This window comes from Melospiza georgiana, chromosome 1 (assembly GCF_028018845.1).
Source record: "Melospiza georgiana isolate bMelGeo1 chromosome 1, bMelGeo1.pri, whole genome shotgun sequence".
In the NCBI taxonomy this organism is placed as follows: Eukaryota; Metazoa; Chordata; class Aves; order Passeriformes; family Passerellidae; genus Melospiza; species Melospiza georgiana.
Window position 1 is genome coordinate 140,157,392 of NC_080430.1, and position 18,126 is coordinate 140,175,517.

At 32.4% G+C, this 18,126-nt stretch overlaps 1 protein-coding gene across 4 annotated transcripts in view; it reads left to right on the plus strand.

Moving 5' to 3' along the window:
- The window catches only part of CSMD3 (CUB and Sushi multiple domains 3), a 585,000-nt gene that overhangs the window by 330,993 nt on the left and 235,881 nt on the right, over nt 1-18,126 (plus strand). For all 4 annotated transcript variants that reach the window (XM_058018891.1, XM_058018902.1, XM_058018909.1 and 1 more), the window contains 4 exons: nt 4,954-5,148; nt 9,361-9,499; nt 14,239-14,426; nt 16,866-17,054. In XM_058018891.1, the coding sequence (XP_057874874.1) occupies nt 4,954-5,148; nt 9,361-9,499; nt 14,239-14,426; nt 16,866-17,054 (711 nt within the window). The remainder of the gene's footprint in view (nt 1-4,953; nt 5,149-9,360; nt 9,500-14,238; nt 14,427-16,865; nt 17,055-18,126) is intronic.

An 18,126-nucleotide genomic window follows, 5' to 3' on the forward strand; every position in this document is an offset into this window, starting at 1 on the left:
TGTAAACATATTTTTCTAATTTTGTCTTATATTATCTTATATTTTTGCTCTCAGCCCTCTGATTCATCCTCAGATCATTTGTCACAAATGTAGAATGTAAGCATGAAGAACATGTGATATCTTCTTGGTACCTATAAAAACCAGTATTTTCTTACTGGATTTTATAGGTACCAATCATCATTCCAAACTAACCTTGAACTTGTAGCTACATATCTCAGTACTGTAACTAAATATTGGAAAGTCAGGGGTTATTCAGAGCTACCAAAATATGAAATCAGATATAAGGAAAATGAGATATTGAATCCATGTTTCTTTCCAGAAGTTTTAACATTTGCTCTTTATTTTCTTTTGTCTCATGTCCTTTTAACACTTATACCAGTTCTCTTTACTTTAAAGTTTCATTCTCGTGTGCTCAATGCTGTCAAGCCTAAATCTAAATGAGAAAACCAAAATCAGCTATTGGAGAATATAAGGTAGTCTTCCAGGATAAAAATTAGGACCATGTATAAGTGGATTTTCTCAAGTTATCCCATTTTGTACAACCAGAACTAAATGTAGGTCAGTTAATGTAGAATTTATAGTGAAAATGAAAGATGGAGAAGATTAGTATGGAATGCTCCTCATATTTAGTTCATTTTTTGAACTACATAGAAATATACTTATCAGATAAATTCTGCTTCTTTAAAAAATTTGCTGACTTCTTTGGGCATGTATTAGTTTTATCATTTAAATTATGCACCAATAGTATCAAATCATACAATTTTAATTTTGAAAAGAAGCAACAATCCAATATCAACTTTTACCTGTTGTATAATGAAACCACTTAACTCTGAAAATAATTTAAAAAGTTTTACATGTTTGAACAGTTTAATGCATTTATATTTTTATTTCTTTTCATGGGTGTGTTTGTTAAACTCTGTAGCTAAAATCTACTTACAAAAGCAGCAATATCTCCAAATAATGTCTATTATTTCTTCAGTAAAGACAGCTTCAATCTGATAAATTACAGAAGTAATCTTTCCATATTAAATAAAGGCAAAAACAGATAATAAAAAAAGGCGTGAATAGAATTTCACTCTGTCTTAGCATTTGTAACCCCAAAGTTAATTAAAAATATCTGTTTTCTGCTAACACTCCAGTTGATATATTCCAAAGCTATCCATCTCTTTTTGCCCCTTTCAAGAGTAGAAACAGTATATCTCAGAAAGAGTATGTCTTGATCAATCTTTTCTAATAAGAATGTAGGCTAGTAATGTAAATAATTTCATTGATGTTTTTGAGGTGTAGAATGGAGAATTATAAAACTGAGTTACTATTACATAATCTGATTATTTAATGGTATTTCTCAGAAAATATTTCAATGCCATATTTATTTTTCTTACAAGAACATGTCATCTCAGATAATTACTCTCTTTCCAGTAAAATTGAACATAAATCTAACTTTTGTTGGAATTAAGAAAAATATTAGATTTCAAGTGTGTCATCTTTGAGTTATTACACTAAGTCTAACAAAGATTTCCTACTTAGTTCAATTTAGGGACTATATCATAGAAATATGTGACATGAAAATGGACGATACAGAAAATGTTCCAATAAGCAAAGGTATAGGAACTGAAAAGCTGTGATTTTCTGCTTGGAAAAGGAGGCAGAAGAATGTTTCACTAGGTGCAGCAGAACACAGGGACATAGCAACCTAAAACTGCATCGGTTTAAGTTGCTATGGAAATGCATACTTACACCTGATTCCTTGTTTCTCCTTTATATCCCAAACCCAAGAGCTGTTAATGATATTTCTGGTGCCTGTGAAGATATTTATAAAGTCAGTCATCCCCTAATCCTGCCTGTAGTAAGCTATATGCATTGTACTACTCAGTTCAAGGAAAGTATGAGCCTTTCATCGTATTTGTGACTCCTTTATGAATGCTTCTATATATATATATATATATATCTTTGTTTAATTATAGAGAACAGAGCTAGACCTAGTAGTGAATATAGTCACATAAATTACGAGAAATAAATTTATATGGCCTCTTTGCTTCAGTGTAGATTTCCTAGCTTAGGTTAGAACAGATGAAATGCACACCTAAAGTGCAGTGTGACAACTGAAGCCACGTGACAGGCAATGCATATTTACTTCCCGTGACAAAGGAGTTAATGCAGAGAAAACTCAAAAATTCCTAGGTCCTCCATGAGCAGAAATTCCACAAACCAGACTCATGCTCACCTTCCTGTGGGCTGAGGTGGATGAGTATTTTGAGGTGTAAAGCATCGTCCAGATTGCTTGATTTATGCTTGTTGTGGACTTCTTTGAGCTGTTCCTAATTGATTGGGGTATAGTGCTGGGCAATTATCTTTGAATAAGCTTGAATGAGCTGCTGCTTCTTATGTAGATATTTTTGTTACTTTTTTTTAATTACAGCTGTTTAATTGTACTAGCAAAAAACCTTATGAATTACATAGCAGCCTGACAAAGGTCAAACTATGGGCCTCTGACATCAGCCTCATTACTCCAGTCATTTCAGCTCAGTGGAGCAAAACACGGAAAATGCCAGATGATGCGTTTATGTACAAAAACTGATTTAGTGTGGTTTATTGCTGTGTTAGAGTATGTTCATCACAACACAATTTTCCTGCCAGTTTCTCCTGTTAAGACTTTCTCAGTCTCAGTACTTGTCAAGCTAGAACTCTTCAGAGGGTAGTGTACTAGAAAGAAGTAAGAGTTTACACGTGATGGTACTGAATAAGCTGCCACTTGTTTACATAGCTTTAAATAGTCTTTCAAAATGAAATATATTGTTATAATTTTATATTCCCTTAACTTTTTTTTTTTCTCTGATATTTTCTTCTAAAAGTACTCTCTTTACTTCAAAGTTATTGCTATACTTACAAGCTAAAACTCTTGGTAGGGCAATCCATCAAAACAATTAATTGCGCCAGTGGACCACTCCTTTGTAGTCCTATTTGAAAGCTGGCTTTAGATGAGATGAGCTGTGATTAGCTAGATACCTGCCTTCCTATCTCATGAGATCTCTGCAGTTCCTTCCCTCTGTTTTTTTTTTGTTTTGGTTTGGCTTCTGTTTGTTTTTTAATGCAAAATGCATATTTTAATATACTTCTGAGTTAAAAGCAGAATATCACCATTGCCCTTATCTGTGATTATATTTCCTGACATTTTTCCAGATATTGCCTTACCTACTTGTGCAGTCATGATAGTTGATGAAGATAAATAGCAGGAAAGCTGTATTTCCTCTTTATGTGTCATAGTTCATAAGGAACTTTTCTGTGGTTTCTTGATTTTTTGATGAGAAGTAAAATATTAATTAATCATATACCCATGTATTCTTTTTCTTTTCAGCCTAAGGCTAGTATTTAATATTACAGCTCCACCATGAAGCTTTCTAGAAGTATCAGCAGATGGAATATGGCTCATTGAATAATATAATTGTAGGCAGGCTAAGCTACGAGTGACTGCTGTTGGTGGGACAGATTGTCTTTCACCATCTTGCCTCCCAAAGTCATTCTATGCAGTAAAATTGATCACATAGGAGCAGCAGTGGCAGCATTTCCTGAGCTGAAATATAGAGCAATGAATTGATTTTTCAACCTTAATAAGCTGTTGTCACAGACAAGCAAGCTAAACCTGGAGTCAACATTTATCTACATTTATAGATAACAATATTGAAAATCTATCTCTGGGTTGTCTGAAAGTAGTAAGAAAAACAGACAATCAATGCCTTCTCTAAAAGTGATGACTGTGAGCAAAGAATTAGAAAAGTTTTTGTAACTCCTTTGAAAAAGTATGAGATTGCATGACTTTTAATGCAATCTTTAAATGGTAGACAATTATTCAATGAAAACACTCTTTTCTTTCCCAGTATATATGGCAGTGTCTGAGTTAAAATGTCGATAAATAAATGATTTCTCTTGTCTGTTATTATGATTTAAAATGCCTCTGCAATGGAACATCTGAGAAATCTTTCTAGTAACTTATTGAAATATTACTTTAAAAAAATCATTAGGGGATTTGTATATGTTTTTTCTAGCAGAAACTGCAGGGGGAAAAGTGAAAATCATCTTTTTCAGGACTTAGTAGTTTCTGATGTCTCCACATGTAAACATGTTTAGGAAGATACTATTTGCAGTCATCATACATAAGGAAGGTAGATATTTGCTCTCACTGAAAAAAATCAACATTTTAAAAAATATAAGATGTGTGTGCAGTATTCTTTATCAATAAAAGAACAAAATACAATAACTAACTACAACATATGATTTAAGAACAATGCTACAAGTATGACTGTGCTGATTTCTGTTGGAAGATGGTCTTTCTTCTCCAAAAGTAAGGTATATTCTGCAGTAAAAGACATGAATAGTCTTTGTCATAGTATCTACATGTATACAGGGAAATTAATTTTTTTTCAATTTATCTAGACCTTAACTTGAAATGTTCAAAGTTTCAAGTTTTCTTCTATGGCAAACATGACCCTTTTTTTCACTGTTCACCACCTCTAAATACAAGAAACAAAGTTAATTATGGTAGGATAAAGCCCTTGAAGGTCAATATGGCTCAAATGGTGTGATTTACAAAAGATGAGTAAAGTTTTTGTATCATACATAAATGCTTGCCCTGCCCTTCTGAAGGAACATTCTGTCCCATTTTAACATTAAATAGGATGAGTGTTGTTGAAAAAGGAGAATTTAGCCATCACTGAAATCTGCCAGCAACAAGCTGTCCAAGCTGAGGTCCATGCTGTTATAACTTCATATTTTAAGCAATTATTTATGCTGTTTTACATAAATAATTGTTCTTGAGAAAATTCTTGAGTCTTATTTATCCCCTCAGTTTCATAATACAAATTGTTTGTTTTTACTAGTGATGAAAATCTTCAAAATGTCATCTCCCTTGTAAGAGTTCTATGTCCCCTACAACTTTTCTTTTTTCCTCTTAAAAAGCATTTGGACATAATGAGTGCCCAGATCCTGGAGTGCCAATCAATGCTCGGCGTTTTGGGGATAACTTTCAGCTGGGGAGCTCAATTTCAGTTATATGTGAAGAAGGATTTATTAAAACACAAGGAACTGAAACAATTACTTGTATGCTAGTGGATGGAAAAGTAATGTGGAGTGGACCTATTCCTAAGTGTGGAGGTATGTATAATATTTCTTTCTAAATCAGGAGAACTTGATGTAATGCATTGCAAACTGCCACCAAATGCAGTTGAGATTTTTGCAAATGAATAGCACAAAGCTTCTGTTATAGCTGATATAGTATTAGATTGGAATGATGTTGATCTCTTCTGGCTATGGTATTTAAAACTGTTTAAGATGTTTTACCTATCTGTTGCAGTGACTCTAGGCTGGGGAAGACTCTCTTAGCAATTGATTTCTCTTTTTTGTAGAAATTGCGTACTTCCATACATAGCAACCTAAAATCACAGTGTTATACATATTTCCTTTGACTTGTTTATACTAACTGACGCTAAAATATAATCTTTGCTTCATTACTTGTCTATATTCTAGGAACTTTGTACCTAAAGGGGAAAAATTAATTCAGCTGTTTGTAATAATTAAAAAAAAAAAACAAAAAAAAAAAAAAAAAAAAAAAAAAAAAAAAAACCCAAGAGACAGTTATAATATAATCTTTGGTTTCTTAGCTTTTACTTTAAACAACGGTTTAGTTCTTATTTTCACTGTGTAACTGCCTTCCTGACAAAATTTAAACAATTTTAATACATTAGTGCAACTGCTTGCAATATGCTTTGCATCCATGTTTACTTTCTGTGATGAATGATTATTGCTTCACAGATATAATATAAGGTGTGCCAGTTTCACTGGACAGGATAACTCATAATACCTTTTCTTTATTATAAGGTGCATGGATCTGTACAACATTGCTAATAAAGGATAAGGTTGCATTTTCAATGTTACATTTAAATCTTAAATTACTGGGAATATTTTTAAATGTCATCCATGCACAATGATAATATGATTCCCAGGTGGTCTGAGACTGAGTGGAAAATATTTTTGAATCCTAAAGTTTAAAACACAGGTATATTTGAATTAGATGGTTTTTATGAGCTGTAGAATTAGATATATTTTAAAATTTATAATAAAATTGGAAGGCAAATTAAAATATTTTTAAATTGATAATTTAATTGGTCTCTTGGGATGTTCAGAAGTTTTATTTACTGTGTACACATTTGTCTGTAAAACAGAGAAATGTTTGATATAAGATGTTTGATATAAACTCTACATATACCTGATAATTTCATTGTCATATATATCAATTCAAAGGCATAAGCTCCATATACTGGCTAGGAGGTGACTGCTGTGCAGTTTTCCTTACAGTTGAGAATTGTCACAAATTACAGTATACAAGAAGGAGCTATTTATTAATCTGCTGCAGATTAACAGGCTCAACATTCTAATTTTTCAGGGCAATCCTGGCTAGCCTCTGCTGGGACTTCCTCCCAGCCCTGCCCACAGCCCAGGATTCTGTTTCAGCTCAGACAACCACTTTGTTGTCACCAAACCCCTTTCCTGTGACAAAACCAGTCCTGTTCACCTTTCTCAGGTGGAATTGGATATGTCTGTGAAGGCACTAACTCCGTGTTTGTGTGTGTGTGTGTGTGTGCATGTGCCCAAGTGAGCATCCCTGGTTCTTGGCTTCTTTTTTCAGTGAAGAGATCCTGATTTTGCTGCTCCCTGTTGAATTTGAGTTTGGGATTCCTGTCCACATGCCTTTCATCTTTCCTATGTGAGGGTTATGTGGAGGATTTTCCCATAATCTGTTCTAATATTGTGCTGTTGTACCCATGCTGAAGCTCTAACCTTGGTCTTTCTGTGTAAGTCTTGTAGGGCTTAATATCCATTCTGTAGCAGTAGTGATAAGCTCTTCAAAAAAACATTTCTAAAACTATGAGTCTACAAGATGTTTAGTGTTTCTGTGAATAGCCTGTTATCCTACAGACTTTTTTCTTGCTCATGTAGGAAAATTTCCTGTTTCAACCCATGCACCTTGCTATACAAAGAAATAAATACAAATGACTTTGTGAGAATTCTTAGATCAGATTGAAATTGTTCTTTACTATTTGACATAGGCCTGTTTGATAAAGAGATTCTGCTTGATGACCATCTCTAGTTGTGTTATATTTCTAGAGTTTCATTTTGAACACATGAACACTGTGTATGAACCTGTCAGACAACCATCAAACAAGACTGTAGGAATGAAGAGGGGATTAAAATCAGTGTGAAAAAGGTTAGGGAAACAATCCTTTGGCACGATGACTCGAGAGTTTTATTTTCTAATAAACAAGGCTTTTTAAGATAAGCTCAGTAGCTCAGCTATTCTGAAGGAAAGTTCTCCTGGGTTTAGGAAATCAGCATGTAATGGTGAAAGTCAAACAAAAAAATCCATTTGATATTTATCTGCAAGAGCCACAATCAGAGGACAGATAAGAAACATTTTCTTTAAGGAAAATCGGCAGCAAAACACTGCTAAATAAAATCGAAAACTCATTCCAAATTTAGGCAATCTTACAGTGTGCCTTACTTTTATTGCACTATTCATAGGAATATTTTTGTAATAGAGGTTTGGAGCTTTTTCCATATTCTAAATGCAATTTGTGTAATGAAAATTTGGTGAGAATATGGAACTTTGTACAAGTTTAGTAACACTATTGTAAATATGGAGTGTACTGGAGTGCAAGGCCATCTGATTCCTATTTTGTCAATATATTTTGTTGTTTGTAGGCTCTATATGTACAATGAATATTTCAAAGTGCTTATATACAATAAAATATAGAGATTATGAATGTTCTAGAGTTAATCTTCTGATTGTTGAGATAAATATGAGTTAAAATAACTTATGTTTGACTGATACTGTTTACTGAGGGTAGTATGAAAAAACAACTCTAAGATAAAAGGTGAGAAACGCCCACGTTAAATCCATCACTGAGTAAAAAAAGAGGCATGCATCTGCATATTTATTGTTTGCAACATATTGAATTCTGAACTCTGTAACTTCTAGAAACCTTTTCTTTTCCCTACACAGGATGGAAAGATGGAGTATTATGTCCTTAAAAAAATATAAAATAAAAGAAACCAAAACAAACCTGTTTAAAACAAATTGACATTTAAATATGGGGCCTTGGTATTCTCCTGACAAAAATGAAGATCAGACAAATGTGTAATAATTCATGGTCTTCAATTTGAAGCTTTTTCAAAGAGAACAAAATTAATATATTTTTCTGTAATGAAGAAGTTCAGAATAATATAGACAATGATATATACTGTTCTACTTTGTCAAAATGAGCAACCAAAACTTTTTGCAGGCTTTGCTAGGTGAAAAACCACAAACAGAAATGGAATAAATAGCCATGATTTTGTCAGAAAATGTTGTGTATTTTACACTATTTTTCATAGAGACTCTAGCTTGTCAACGGTACCTGTAATAGCTTTCCAGCTTCTTTGTGATATACAGTGATATGCATTGTTAGCTGTGACACTGTGACATAGATTTTTGTGGGTTTTGGGATTTTTTTTTTTTTCTGAGTAGCCATGCATTCATAAAGGCCACTGAAACCATAGTGTTATGAAACTCTATGGTGCAGCCTTCTCTTCCTACAAAGTAACATGCTTCTGCTCTCTGTCTAAATGGCAAAGGCCCCGGGTGTCCTCATGGACACCAAGTTAAACTTGTGTCCTTGATGCAAAGAAGGTCAGTGGTGTCCTGGGATGGATAAGGCATACCCTTGAGAAGGCTGAAGCCGGTGATCTTTCCCCTCTACATGAGTACTGCTTGCAGAAGTATATATTGCAATATTTATATATATTTTTCAATTAAAAAATATCAACTAATGGTAAGTATGGTAAGAAGAATGGTAGGTATGTCTTTTTCATGAATGAGGAATTTGAACTGCTAACATGCCAAGCAAAACATATGTGGTATAACAACAGATTCCATGATGTCAAATTTAAAGTAACAGTTCACTGATTTCTTGCTTTAAATTCAGCTGAAACTTCAGCAAGTTTTTCAAGACTCTCTGCTCACCATTAAAAGCAAAAATAATGATGTTTTCTGTGTTTTCTTTACGTTCTTTAATGCAGAAAATGTATTATAGGAAAAAAAAAAACCCTTTTTCAGAATTATTGAGCAATTTATTTCATCTATTTAAGGCCTTAATTCAGTTATCTCCATCTAATTCTGAACACCCCAGAGCCTGTCAGTTTTGAAGAAACTGCATCTTCCTGCAACTAGATTTTAAATATTTGTTCATTCTAATTGTCCTATATTGAAATTGGTAAATATTGCACTTAATAAATCTGTACTATTTACCTTTCTGTTTGTTTCATTTTTAGCTCCATGTGGTGGGCATTTTTCATCTCCAAGTGGAGTAATCCTCTCTCCAGGCTGGCCAGGGTATTATAAAGATTCCTTGAATTGTGAGTGGGTGATAGAAGCTGAACCTGGACACTCTATCAAAATTACATTCGAAAGGTCTTGGCTAAAGTTTTTCTTACTTCTTGTTTTCCAGTTTTTACCAGGAAACAGGAGTTATTAGCTTTATCATAACATTAATTTGCATTATCTCTAAAAACAAGCAATTTTATTATCACATAGGACTTTTGGAAACTTCTTCAGAGCACAGATATTATCTTGAGTGTAATTTCTACTTTGATGTGCTGAAAAGCTTTTGAAATTTCTACCCTCTTACCCGTATTTAAACCTGTCTAGCCCAATAAAAAATGCCTGTTTTAAATATTAGCATGTTTCATTTTCTTTTGACTATATTGCTATCATGAATTATAATTGCTATGTTCTTTTTTTTTCTTTCAAAATCCCATAATTGTCAACTCTGAAAATCTGAATCAGCTGTGAAAATTAAATTAAATACAGTCATAATTTCTCCTACTCTGAATATTTAATTATCACAATAGCTGAACTATTGTGAAAGGATTGTGTGCTCTCAGGATGGAGTTCCAGTGTCCTCTAATTACTGCAGCATTCCACCCTTCCTAGACTAATGTCTGTTACTAAGGTCCCTTCCTTATTCAAAAGACTGAAATGTGCTTAAGCACCTCACATTTCTCATGGTAGAAAGATGTTGGCATTTAATTTGAACTCTTTATCAGAAACCAAGACAAAAAATGCAATAAAGAATGATATTCTTCTTATGTTTTGGATATTTTTTAATTGTAGATATTAAAAAATTTAGATGAAAACCCAGTAAAAAAGTGCCATTGATGATCAAAATTATAGTGTACAAATATCATACAAGTACTTTTCAGTTTATATTTATACAGCATGTTTTGACTAGGCCTGCTCACACTTGACTTAAAAGAAGGTATTTTTTCATATTAATATAGTATAAAAGGAAAGGCTTTTTTAGCAAGGGATGAATTTTGTATTCTCTTAAAATTTGTCACTGTGATAAGATTTTTCAAACCTTTTTTTTTTTCTTACTATAGCTTACTCTATAATAAAATATACATGGGAAAATATAAACAATCAAAGGACATGTAATAAGTACACTTTATTTTCTATCCTTACTATAACATGAAAGCTAATCTTCCAAAATCACTTAAAATTATGATTTACCAAATTTTTGTCAATTAGACTACAATAAAAAATTGAATAACTCCCTCCTGCTGAAACTTCTTAAGTTTTTAAGTTTTTGAAAAGAAAATTATAATTTCAAATAGTTGATTTTTAATTCAGTAATTCATTTAAGCTACATATTTCATGTGGAATGTCATTTCAAAGTAAAAAGCATTTGCCTTTATATTTGCCCGTTGCATTTTCTTTCTTTGCACCTGAGTTTCACTAAATCTGACCCTCTCTTGCATACAGTTTTTGTTTGTAATACATTAATGCCTTGTCATAAAATTGCACAACCTCTATTACTCTTGTAAGAAAGATCAAAAAAGAACAAGATGTGGTTTCTTTGGATCACAGAGAAAGCTTCCATCCTCTTTATGGTACTTTTTTTCCCATTGCTGCTCATTTTTGACGCTCTTGTCACTTGTCAGAATTGGTCTGGTACGCATATTGCTCAGATGCAGCAATCCAGAGAGGCCCCACTTGCAGACAAACGTGCACTCCTATGTATCTCTGTGCAGAAGTACACTTAAAAATACATCTATGTATGTTCACACAGATGCACTTAGATATATATAGCTATGTGTCTGGATGCAAAGAAAAAGTTTTTCATAAATTAAATGATGGAATAAAACTTTATAGTGTAATGAAAGAAAACATTTTGTTAACTGCTGTTATGTTATTTACTTAGACATTAGTATTTTCCACATAGTTTAAATTTGCCTTCTGAGTAATTTATGCATTAGCTTTTAAAAGGCTCATTCTTGTCTTGGCTACCCTTGTTCTGCTGCTTCTGCTTGCAAATTTTCAGCTGCACTTTCTTAAGAGAAAAAGATATTTTGTTGAAATCACAGTTTTAAAACTATAGCCAAACTACTTTCCTATATGATTAAAAAAAAAAAAAAAAAAACAAACTCATATTTTTCCTATTTCTTTACCTTTTAACTTTGTCCTGACAACCATACATACTCTTTATTGGTAGCCTTTATTGGTGCAAATACCAAAATTTCCACAATATATGTGGATGTTTGAAAGAATTTTAATTTCTTGGTCAGTGATAAATATTTATTGTACATATCTATACCTTTTAAATAATTTTTGGATTTTCTAAGTTTCTTACTCGCAGAGTAGTTTCCTTTTAATCTTCCTACCTTCCTATATCTTCTCTTTTACCACATTGGGTAGGAGTGAGGTACTGCATTCCATAACTGTATGCTAAACCATTCCTGTGCCAAGGATATAGACATGAGAAAAGAAGATCTAAAGACAAATCAAATAAAAATCACTATTTATTTTGTGCTTTTGGCACACAAAAAATAATACTTTTTCACATATTTTTATATGATTGTGCATGTATTTTTTAAAATGTTTATTCCTGTTCTACAAGGAATTGTCTAAGATATATGATCTGTTGATATTTTGTTATAAATCAGAATCTTTTTAGGCTCAATTGAAATGGCAGAAGTGAGGAATGGCAATGCCATTCTTGACTGTAATGAAGTGTTTATCATGAAGCCTAATTATGAGTATTTAAATGTGAGAGATGCTGATAGCAAAGTACTGATTGGGGTACTAGTCACGTTTGTCTATTGAGTATTTACTGTGGAGCAGGAAATCCTGACACTGCAATGAGTTGATAAGGATGTCTCTTAGAAACAAAGATGTGTGTTATAAATATTCAGGCACCTTTGTCTATTCAAATAAGGCCTCCTAAAAAAGTGTATATGGGATCTCCTGTTTTAAAACTTTTTTCACTCCTGTCTTCTTGTGAGCCCTTCACAAGATTAGACATGACATAGCAATTAAGACATTCAGGGTAATTTAACAATAATGATCAACTAAGTAGGAAAGAACATTGGAAGGGTCTCTCATGAGCGTAGAGTATTTCTTTTCCAGTTTCCTAAAAGCCCCTACTCTTTTGTTACATTGAGGGGAAAAAAAAGTATGTAAATATAGCAGATATGTTGAGCATCAAGGGAAGAGATATTGAAGGAAAAACTGATATAAGCATGAGATTTATAAATGAAATTTTTTCAGTTTTTGAGCTAAATGACCAAGCAAAAGCATTAAACATAATGCCTTCTTCAAATTTGTTCCAGTTTATCTCACTTAAAATAGTTCTTACATTTTTTTTATGGGTCATTTTTTATTTTTTCCATCTTCATATTTTGTCTGATATTTGTGGTGATATAGTCTAAGTAGTTTTGAGAGAACTTCCTTTATGTCTTTGGAGACTCAACTTAATTTCAACTTGACTTTAGTTGCGTTACATTTATCAGATCCATGGCTTTTAACACCTGTCTCAAGTACGCTTTTGATATAGGTGCTAAGAAAGTTGAGCAAGACTAAATTATCTGTTTCCAAGATTTCTCCTGTGTTGTATGGATTGCTGGAAAAAAGACAAAAAAAAAAGAAAATATTGGAAAGAGCAAGTTATTGCCTAGTAGCTTTTCAGCAGGATGTCATTGCAAGTTACTGGGGGAGCTAACAAAACCCAAAATTTTCAGTTTTCCTGCTTCTAGGATTATCCCACTTCATTTCTGTAACTCCTTATCACTTTAGTTCTGGGCTCTTTTATACATTATTTAGTGGGAGCAGAACATCAATAAAAGAAAATACATGTTTTGTGGGTTTAATTTGTCTTCTTGTCTTTTGCCAGACTCCTTTAGATCTTTAGGCTCTCACTCATGGGACATAAATACTGAAATATCGAGTTCCTCAGTACACTGGCTTTACTCACACAGTTCTTTGAATGGATTTCACCTAGCTAAATCAGGTGTCTGAGTAAATCAAAGCGAGAATTAAGAATATCTAAGGATCATTGTAAGATCCTGCCGTTAATTGTTGCTTTTTAATTCGGGAAAGGTTTTTCAGTAATCCATCAGAGTCCATTATAAAGCATTATGATTGATTTAAAGTCTGTCATAGCAAGAAAGAGATAAGCCACTGTCAAAACACCAAACAGGTGTTTAGAATTGCTGATACCATCTAAAAGAAGACAAGCAAGGAGATATCTAGCAGCACTATCACACTCAGCTTTCCTTGACAGGGAGAGCACACATACTGTATTTAGTGCTTTCTAAAAAGGATTTTATTTGTGGGTTTTTCTTCAAACAACTTCTGTCACTACTTTGGACTGAGTCTCAGCTGGCAGAAAGCCACTGGAGTCAAGAGTCAAATAATTCTATTCCTGCTTAGAGATGATTGTAAAGTAGGAACTCAAGAGTATGAGCCCTTGATGATACAAAGTACTTTGATATTTTTGCCAAATGCATCAATATGCCCTCTATATAATTTAATCAATTATTCAAAAGGAAAAATAATAATGTTATAAAATAGCATATGAATTTTTAATTGTTAATATTCATTAACAAATTGGTTTTAGCTTTTGTTTCCTGCCATACAAACCAGCTCAAGGAGTTTAAATTTATTTCTCATCTTTCGAAGGAACTAACTTGAAATTTTATTATTGCATAAATTATATAAGATAATTAATATTATTGCAATGGTATTGAAAAAATAGATATGTGGAGAAAAAATATTTCATGAAAGGTGCATAGTTTAAAAAATATGTGTTTATTGAATTTGCTTTAACTGTCTCTTAAATTTTGTGCCTCTGTGTTTTTCCACAATTCCAGATTTCAGACTGAACTGAATTACGATGTTTTGGAAGTTCATGATGGACCAAACCTATTATCTCCACTTCTGGGTTCTTACAATGGTACACAGGTCCCACAGTTTCTGTTTAGCAGTAGCAATTTCATGTATCTTCTCTTTACAACTGATAACAGTCGTTCTAACAATGGATTCAAAATTCACTATGAAAGTAAGTACCTCTATGATGTATTATTTGATCTTCCCTCCCCCTCAATGCTTACCCTAGTAATGTACAGGCTTCATATTGGCTAATTTCCTGTTATATCCCAATCTGAGAAAGATTTAGTAATGTTAAAGTGCAAAAGAGATGACCACTACTTTTATTTATGTTTAATGTCACTGATGCACTGCTCTGTGCATTAAGAATCAAAAGATGAGAATAAGAAGTAAATGCCTTTCTTCTGGAGGCTGCTTTTATGTCCTAATATTCTTAAATTTTATGCAATGCATTTTTGTGAGTGTAAAATGGCATGAGATCAGGAAGATTATGAAAAGCTAAGAAAAAAACTGAATTAGTGTTCTGGTTAATGTATCTGCAGCTTTAACTGAACATAGGGGAAAATGCAGTTTTCATAATGACCAATCAAGAAATGAAATTGGTTGATTATGGATTTTTTGGATTCTAAAAACTTGCCTGTATGATTTTTTTTTTCTGACATAAAAATACTCTTTTGTCCTTATTTTAGTCATATAAACTATGTCACAGAAAGTATCTGTAAGATTTCATACTTCATTAATTATTAAAATGCCTATGTTGAAATATTATAATTCAATTTACATTTTGTCTTTCTAAATATAACTTCTGTTGTAATAATTCCTACTTATATGAGAAATAATATTTTACTGTAATTGCTATCTTATTTGCTTTGTAAATGTTATTGGCACATTGCTTGTACTTCTACTTGGAGTTATTACCAAAAATTTCCAGATGTTCTTAATTTTTAACATTATTTTTTGCAATTTTCACTATTCCTGGCCACTATAAGGGTACTAAAACTAACATGCATAGGGGAGATATTGCCAGATAAAATTTGGATTGATTTGAAGTCCAGTGAATGCTAAATTCAGGCTTTTTATTGGAAAAAAAATTTCCTATTATACCAAAATTATTACCTAGCATTCACCCACAAATGTCTACCTGTAAATTCTTCTGCATTATGAAAAAGTGATGATTTTGTTAGTTTTCATCCATTCAGAAGTTTGAAAGAAGGCTATCCTAACACATTAGGAGCGCTAGATTAAGACTGCCCACCAAGACACTAAATTCCTAGAAAGACTGAATAATGTTAAATGATAGAAATTATACTTTGGGAATGTAAACAGCAAAAAAAGAAAATCTGGACTTATTACAAATAATAAACCGTTTCAATTAAATAAAGTTTGAAAAGAAACCTGAAATTTCTTTATAAATAAATTCTTGAATTTCATTATAAAGTACTCTTTTTTGTAAAAGTGATCCACACCCCACAGTTCTCTACACCAGTGGAGTAAAAGGCTAAATTTATACTATCAGAGAGCATGGAAAATGTATATTCTTACCCCTGGTACACAAAATAAACAATTTTCAGTACTTTCTTTTCTGTTTAATAGCCTCTGTTTATAGACAGAAGTCTAGTATTCATTTTATTTTTACTTAATTCTTACTGGTTTCTTATGTTGCATTATCCAGTACAATCCAATTCTGCTTTCCTTTTTGTAAACACGAATAATAATGATCAGTGGTCTCCTATTCATCAGTTCTTCTCCCTTCAAATAATGTATTGAAAGCTCTTTATATCTTTTATATGTTCATAACTTTTATGCTAATTATATCTTTCCACAATGAATTTCTTTGTAATGAAAGACTTTTTATGACTTCTATGTAGGAATAAAAGGAATAACATGCATTAAAAATTTTTGCACTGAATACTTCTAGTAATTTACTAATTTCAGTACTATCTGTAGAGGGTTGAGGTTTTTTCATTACTGTTTTATAATGGACTTCTTTATATAAGCTTTGTATATTAACTTCTCACTGGGAAATAACCTAAAAGGCTTAATTTTTTAGCACACATTGAAATCCCTTAACAAGTCAACTTCTCTTTATTCTTTTCTGCTATTCTTTATCTTTTCAATGTCTCATATATCAAATAACATTAGGTATGAGTATGATTTATGTAAATAATTGATCTATGTAAATATTTAAAATATAAATATCAGAAGAAATGTAACCAATGTCAGCTATGCTAGCAAATTTTGTCCAGGAAAAAATAAAGGCTGAAAATCAAAATTTTGAGTGATCATTAAAGCTTTTTAATATCAGCATCACGTACAAAATCATTTAATGTTACTAAGACAGGATCAAACTAAATATCCTTTAAATTATGGGATAGTTTTCTTATTTTTCTCTACAACAATGGCAGGATTCAAACTGTGATCCATAGTATCTTTTAATGGTAACACCGAGAAGAGTAGTGGAAAGATAATTCACTGTAAATGTGAGATAATGAAGCCTTCACCGCACAACCATCACAACCAATTACTTAAATTAATTTTAAAAAATCTATGGGTCCTTTGTTTAATTATTTTCTTTTCCTTTTTTTTTTTTTTTTTTTTTTTTTTAATCTAGGTGTAACTGTTAATACTTACTCTTGCTTGGATCCTGGCATACCAGTGCATGGACGGCGTTATGGACATGACTTCTCTATAGGTTCCACTGTCTCATTTAGTTGTGATCCAGGTTATAGGCTCAGTCATGAGGAGCCTTTACTATGTGAAAAAAATCACTGGTGGAGTCACCCACTCCCAACTTGTGATGGTAAGGATGAACAGATTTAATACAGAGTACTTTGAGTTTTACAAGTTTTGCCAGACTGTTATTAGTCAAAATTATTTAAATGCCAGAGCCCGTAAAACCTGTATTTTTAGGAAAGTGAAAGAATAATTAGAGGAAATAAATGCCATATATCTCATATGATAAGACATATGAAACAGAGAATGATATATAGTTATTTAATCCTGCAGATTACTGAAGGTTTATCTATCTGAATTTATGTAACTGTGAGCTAACTGATTGCAAACTTAGTGTATATCTGGTTGTAAAGCACTTATCACAGCTTAAAAACATTTGTGTTTGGGTATCCATCTATGGACAGAGATTGCTGACGTAAAACCCATTAAATTAAGTTCATTTGCACCTGACTCAGAAACTTCATTTTCTCCTGTTTCATGATGATCCCTCTGTTTATGGCTTATTAACAGAACTTCACACCCTTCCGTCACTGTGGAAATTTATTAGGACCACATTATATCTGATGATTATTAAACCAGCCATAAGTGGTCTCTGTTATATCATTAAATCTGAAGAATTATCCAACATTTTCAGTCATCTCTTGTAATTGGAATTGTTCATTTAATGCTTTCCCAGTTGGGGTCATATCATTTAGATGTACTATTAAGAAAGTGGATTGTAATGTTCATTCAGTCACATTATTTGAGATGTTTACTTCTTAAAACAGTTTCCCTCTTTGCAGCATGGTGCATGTTTTTGATGTTAAAAATATTTTCAGGAGTAATATGACCATTTAATTTCTAGTATTTAACCGGAGAAAGTCCCCTGAGCTGTTATGAGCTACAGAATATACATGATACTCTATTTTTTCTAATACAGTTCTTAGTGTCCCAGGACAATAATTTTGAAAGAAAGATTTGAATGAAGACTGACACAGAAGCTCATTGAATCATGTGTGATTTGCCATATGGAAGACTACCCATTCCTGCTGCATTACTTTATTTAGAAAATGGCAGGGACTTCTTTGGCCTGCAGATTGTTTGGTTAGGAAATGCTTTGGGATTTTAGGATGTTCAGGAAGGTGAAGGTGTCAGATTAT